A 6,427-nucleotide genomic window follows, 5' to 3' on the forward strand; every position below is an offset into this window, starting at 1 on the left:
TTGTTCCCCCCCCTTTTTTATCGTAATTTTCTAATAACTGTCAAATGTCAAAAATAAAACTTAACCCATCGGAATAATTGCAACCATAGATAATATTTTTCCAATCATTTGACTTGTTGGTATTCTTTTGTGCGAAAGACGTTTGACAAGGAGAGACAGACGGGAGCGAAACGCAATTGTAACGAAAGGAAAAAAAAAAAAAAAAAAAAAAAAAAAAGAGAAAAGTAGAAAAACTCGCCCCAATACGTTTGCATTAGTTACCCGGCCCAGATGAAGTTTGGCGCGATCATTTGTGAGTCCGTCCATCTATCATTGGGAAGAAACTATAATAAGCATATAATCAATTTGCAAATGTTGACTCAAAAGCTAGAAGAGTTGACCTAAGAACAAATAGTTGCTAAAATCGTCTTAACGATCGATAAAATGCTTTACTAGCTGAAGTTTGTCGGCATCAGGAAGCCTAACAACAAAAAACTTTTTTCATTTTTCTTCTTCTTTCACAACTGATTACAGAAAGAATATTGAATTAACGTATGGAGGCGAAAAAGTGTGATTCGAAAGCTTTATAAAGCGTATACAAGCTGGTTATCGATATTCATAGGCGTAGCGTTGTGTCAGAACGCATTTCTAAATTCTCCAAAGTTTTGATCAAAATTTTATATCGGTCACGGCCGTAGTCTTCACGTGCATTAGCGTCGTGCGAACACGTATTATACGTATTGCGTGAAAATGTTCGAATTAGTAAACGGCCGAACACTCTTTCCAGTAAGTGATGAGTACCGTGAGTACCGAGCAAAGCAAAAGGATGCAAAGTCAATGACGTGATAAGGTCTCCGCTTGACGATACAATGTATTACATACGTAGCTAGCGAAAGGATCGAGTTATTGGAAATAAATAGAACGGGGAGAGATGCCTCTGTAATGAAGAATTAGTGAATAGCTTGAACACAACGTGTGTCTGCTTTAATGTTGAGCTCATGATTGTGTGTGATTGACTTGAGTACTTTACATGTTAACTTTTACAAATTTTTACACTCGCTTCCAACTTAAAAGTTTTCTAAAACGAATGATACGGTCAATACGATCATCATGTCATTTAACAATTACATAGAAGAATGGCGACTAGTTTTCCAAAGCACGTCACGTCATTTTTCTTATGTTAGGTTTTTGCATCAATATTGATCACTTTTCCACTTGAAAAAGGCATTTATTAGGGAAAATTGGTAAAACATATATTAATCAAAATAGTTTCCATCATTTCCTACAACATTTCACACACCTAAAGAACTTATATTGGCTTGGCAGCGATCCATCCACCGCATCGACTACTTTCGCACTTCTTCAATTTGGCGGAACCGCATGCCAGCCAGGCAGGCTATGCTGTATAGATCTGAACAAGTAGTGATCGGGAAGCGCCTTATCGGGTGAATACGCTGCACGTGACAGAATTTCCCGTTCGAGCATATCCTGGACAACTGGACACCCTGGCAAAAAATGGTATTTTCAGTCAACTTGTGTCGCCACATGCAAGTCGTTGAATCCAAAATCGACCATTGGGCTTCGGGAGCAGAGTTCTTCAAATAAATATCAAAAATAATTAGTTTGGAAGAAGAAGAATTTTGAGCGCTGCATGATTAGCGTCTGCGTACGCGGAATAAATTAATAACAATAGATGGAAAAATGTTATTTTATGTAGAGGAAGGTCAAAATCATCGAAATCAACCGTTACGTACACTGATATTTCCACATTTCTTTTTCCTTTACCTGTACAAGTCGCTGATCAGAATTTTTGCAAACACCTAATATCAATTTTTTATTAAATAAATACAAAAAAAAGAAGAGAGAGGAAAAAAAAATCAATAGATTGGTATCGAAAAAAGGCTCGTAAGGTGTAAGCAGAATATAATTCTTTCTTGTTGTTGTTGTTGTTGGTGTTGATGGTGTTTTGTTCGTTCTCCTAGAGAATTACTACTGATGATAATAATGATGATGATGACGATGACGATGACGATGACGATGATGATTATAATTTGTGCATAGTTGTTGATAATGTTTGTACAGCAAATGACTTGCTTTAGATCTCAGCATGCGTTCGTTTTTCTTATTATTATTATTATTCTGCACTTCAATGACGTAAATCATCACTAGAAATACAAAAATTTTGCTGGCATTGCAATAAAAATAATTGCAATTTTGTATTTTTGTATATTTTTGTATTTTTTTTTTTTTTTGTTTGCTTATTTTTTCCTCCAACAATTCCATGTTTGATTAGATTTTTATTTGATTGCTTTTAGTTGAGAAAATCTCTTACAGAATAATAATTTTATTTAAATTGTTTTGAATTCGCGGAATCCGAACAACAAGATCGTGTCCACTTCGCCTAAATTGACCGTTAAGGGACTTGACAAAAAGTATTCCAAGTGCGCATTATATATTTACGCTTAACGTTTGCCTAATCAAGAATGCTTCAATGTTGTTGCACTGACGCTCTGACTGGCGGGACAAACTAATGAAAATATATCTTCTTTTTTTTTTTTTTTTTTTGGTAATCAAAGTTAATTCGTTTTACTCAACGAAGTTATTTGATTTTAACAAGACCTGTCGCTTCCTATCAGCTCGTACAGCTAGACTTGGAATATTCGTATGAATTCATTAAGATTAACAATTGCGCTTATATGTGTGTGGCAGGCATTATTATTATTAGTATTATTATTATTATTATTATTATTATTATTATTATTATTATTACCTCATGTCACCTCAGATATTCTTGATTTTTGTACTTTTTCCCTTGCTTTCCTTTTCGTGAAATTCTTCTTGGCCATCTAAGGAACAAGTGAAATTGGATGCGAACAAGCAAGTCACTAGTCCAGATGATTGTGATGATCTTTCGCCGATGCCACAAACAGCTGCACCGCCTGTACGCAGACGTGGCGGTATATCTGCTGAACCAGTAACCGAGGAGGATGCCACTAGCTATGTAAAAAAAGTTGTACCCAAGGATTATAAGACGATGGCTGCATTATCGAAGGCCATTGCAAAAAATGTCTTATTTTCACATTTAGATGAAAACGAACGTTCGGATATTTTCGACGCAATGTTTCCGGTAACACATCTATTGGGTGAAAATATTATACAACAGGGCGATGAGGGCGATAATTTCTATGTTATCGATCAAGGGGAAGTTGAGGTATGTGCGTGCAGCAGAGCAGTATTTCTGTTTATTTACTTATTTTTTTTTTATTTTTTTTATTTTTTTTACAATTTTTTTCTCATTATTTATTATAATTTTAGGTTTTCGTTAATTCGGAAATGGTAACCACTATTGGCGATGGTGGCAGCTTTGGTGAATTGGCTTTAATTTATGGTACGCCGCGTGCCGCTACAGTGCGTGCCAAAACTGATGTTAAACTTTGGGGCATCGATCGAGATTCATATCGTCGCATTTTAATGGGATCCACTATACGTAAACGTAAAATGTACGAAGAGTTCTTATCTCGGGTTTCTATATTGGGTGAGTTCGTTTTTATATTAATGCTAAAGGAAAAAAAACAAAAAAAACAAAAAATATTCTCCAATCATCATATTCACACGCGAACAGAGAGTCTCGACAAGTGGGAACGCTTGACGGTAGCAGACGCTTTAGAACCGGTCTCATTTGAAGATGGCGAAACTATTGTTAAGCAGGGCGAACCGGGCGATGATTTTTATATTATCGTGGAAGGCTGCGCAGTAGTATTACAAAGACGAGCTGAGGTTAGTTAAATTTTCGTCTTTTTCTTTTTTTTTTTTTTTATTATTTATTTATCTGCGTTTTACTTTAATTTTATTTCATTTTAACATAATTTTGTTTGGTAGCAAGGTGACGAGCCAGCTGAAGTTGGTCGTCTTGGTCCCAGTGATTATTTCGGTGAGATTGCTTTGCTTTTAGATCGTCCACGTGCCGCAACAGTTGTTGCCAGAGGTCCTTTGAAATGTGTTAAATTGGATAGAGCGAGGTAAGTAAGCGGGAACAATTTCCTAAACTAGACTAAGCTAGACGTAAGCTTATGAAGAAAAAAAAAAAAGGAAAAAAAAGAAAGTTTATGCTTCAATTTTATTCATAGTCATTTGAAACCAAGTCCGCATCGAGATAAAAATTATTTTCCAAAAAGCGCCTTGTTTTCTATTTTCACAGCAGAAATTGTAACTTTTTTTTTTTTTTTTTTTTTTTTTTTTTTTTTTTTTGTAGACAGAAAGGACATTATTTGTATCAATCGACCTTAATCACAATAAAACTAGCAGTGACAGAGACCACCATTTTTATTTCGTTTATTATATTCAGCAATAAAACAAAATGAATGATTGAGTGAATAAATTAGTCAATAATGTATTTATTTTCGAGAATATTCTCTCTACTCTCCTAATCTCTTCAGGTAGTTTCCTCTTGCTTTCAAATCTCATCTATATATGATATTTATAGTCATTTACTTGATTCGCCGAATAAACCTGAATAGTATATAACAAATAGATAATACCATATCCGTTAAATTAATATAGTCTTCAACAATCTTAACTTAGCCATTGCAAGAAGATCTTACAAAACCGAAGCTATATCTTGTCAATCATGAATTTTCGCATCCAGTTTATCCGATCAGTGAATGAATGAAAGGCTTCTTGTTTTTTAAAAAGTTTGTGTCAAATTTTCTTGATTTCTTTATAGCTTCTTGGCGGTTAATTGTCGCACATCTCCAGGACTTAAAATTTAAAAATTCATTTTTTTTTCATTAAAAAAGAAAATTTGCATATATTAAGTAAAATACGTCTCTTGCACTTTTTGACCCGAAATCCTTCTGCAAAATATATTATCATTATGATTAAATTAGCCAGGGAACTAACTTCCAAGACTGAAGCCTTCAAACCTTATTGAAAACCCTAAAGCACTTAAGATTTGAACAAACACAATTATTGAGTTATTGGTCCGGAATTCTTTGCCTAGTCGGCGACTCAATCAATGCAGCATTTACTTTGCCCTTAAGACGGGAATATCCATTTAGCGACTTTACAAAACATGATTTACTGTTACCCTGTTAAGGAATTAAATTATTTTCAATTAAAGAATTGAAATATTGTGCGATTTTCAATGTTTTGAACAAACATGTCTCGTTTTATTGGTTAAAACACATACACGAACAAATTGAGAAGTCAACTTGAAAGTTTCTATCAGGTTCAGAGAGACGGCAATAAACCTTCAGAATATAAGTATAGTCATTTTTCTTTCCTTGATTGTGTTGCTTATCTTTAGGTGTAATTTTATTTTTCTTTTAATTAATAATTCGTTTTTCATATTTTTTTTTTTTTTTTTTTTATCATTACAGATTTGAACGTGTTTTAGGGCCCTGTGCCGATATACTAAAGCGCAACATAACGCAGTACAACAGCTTCGTTTCACTATCCGTTTAAGCGGTTAAAACGTAAAAACTATTAAAAAAAAAAAATAAAAACAAAAAAAAAAAACGAAAAAAGAACATTTTTTAAATATTAAATGAAAAATTATCAGAAATAAAAAAAACTGAAAAATATTTGCAACACAAAGAAGAACACTACTCTTACTGATTAAAATGGATTATTTAAAAAGAAGAAGAAAAACAAAAAAAAAAAAAACGGAAATACAAAATTTTACATCAAACTAACAACAATTTTTAATAATGCGCGCAAATAGCTAAATAAACTAAACAACATAAAAATATATAAAGTATAAAAACATAATTTTGTAAAACACATTAAATATTCAACCAAACAGCAACAGCCAGAATTTTAGAAAGGAAACTGAAAAAAAAAGAAAAGCAAAGCTATCTTTTTGGTTGGTTAGGCTAAAAAAATTTTCTTAATTTCTCCATCTACTGGGCGACATATAGGATTGTAATGGTTACATTAATACTACGTGCATTGTACTAAATTGAAAAAGTATTTTCAAAACTATTTTTGTTTAAAGAATTTAACACTACTTTCATTACTACTTCATTCATACTTTTCACTTCAAGTCAAGAAAATATACGAAACGCATACGATATGCCGCTGACTGAGTAAATCTTTGATAAAGTGACTTACTCTCTACTCGTTTAATATAAATCGTAAAATAGTCAATCTTATGATTTATATCAATCTACGCACTCTTATCAAATATTTATGAAGCACTGCTGCTTAGTAAGTTGAAGCGACAGTTGCATGAATGATTATGTTTACAAATTACTGTTACCTACGATCTGAAGAATATGCAACAGTCTTCGATGAATCAATTTAAAAAGAAGAAGAAGAGGAAGAAGAAGAAAAATACTATATAAGTACATGTTCTGTGCTTGACAAAGCAACAAATTGTTATTGCTGCACCAGATAATTTAAAAATATATGTATATATGTAGGATGCAACAATAAGACAGCTTTGACT

At 33.0% G+C, this 6,427-nt stretch overlaps 1 protein-coding gene across 3 annotated transcripts in view; it reads left to right on the plus strand.

Annotated features, from left to right (window-relative positions):
* The window catches only part of LOC119632718 (cAMP-dependent protein kinase type I regulatory subunit), a 36,970-nt gene extending 31,327 nt beyond the window's left edge, over window positions 1-5,643 (plus strand). For all 3 annotated transcript variants that reach the window (XM_038025787.1, XM_038025788.1, XM_038025789.1), the window contains exons 2-6: window positions 2,831-3,190; window positions 3,295-3,514; window positions 3,602-3,756; window positions 3,859-3,998; window positions 5,358-5,643. In XM_038025787.1, coding sequence (XP_037881715.1) covers window positions 2,831-3,190; window positions 3,295-3,514; window positions 3,602-3,756; window positions 3,859-3,998; window positions 5,358-5,442 — 960 coding nt within the window. In that variant the 3' untranslated portion in view covers window positions 5,443-5,643. The remainder of the gene's footprint in view (window positions 1-2,830; window positions 3,191-3,294; window positions 3,515-3,601; window positions 3,757-3,858; window positions 3,999-5,357) is intronic.
* The last annotated feature ends 784 nt before the right edge of the window (window positions 5,644-6,427 follow it).

The sequence above is a fragment of the Glossina fuscipes genome, unplaced genomic scaffold (assembly GCF_014805625.2).
Source record: "Glossina fuscipes isolate IAEA_lab_2018 unplaced genomic scaffold, Yale_Gfus_2 1, whole genome shotgun sequence".
NCBI classification, from domain to species: Eukaryota; Metazoa; Arthropoda; class Insecta; order Diptera; family Glossinidae; genus Glossina; species Glossina fuscipes.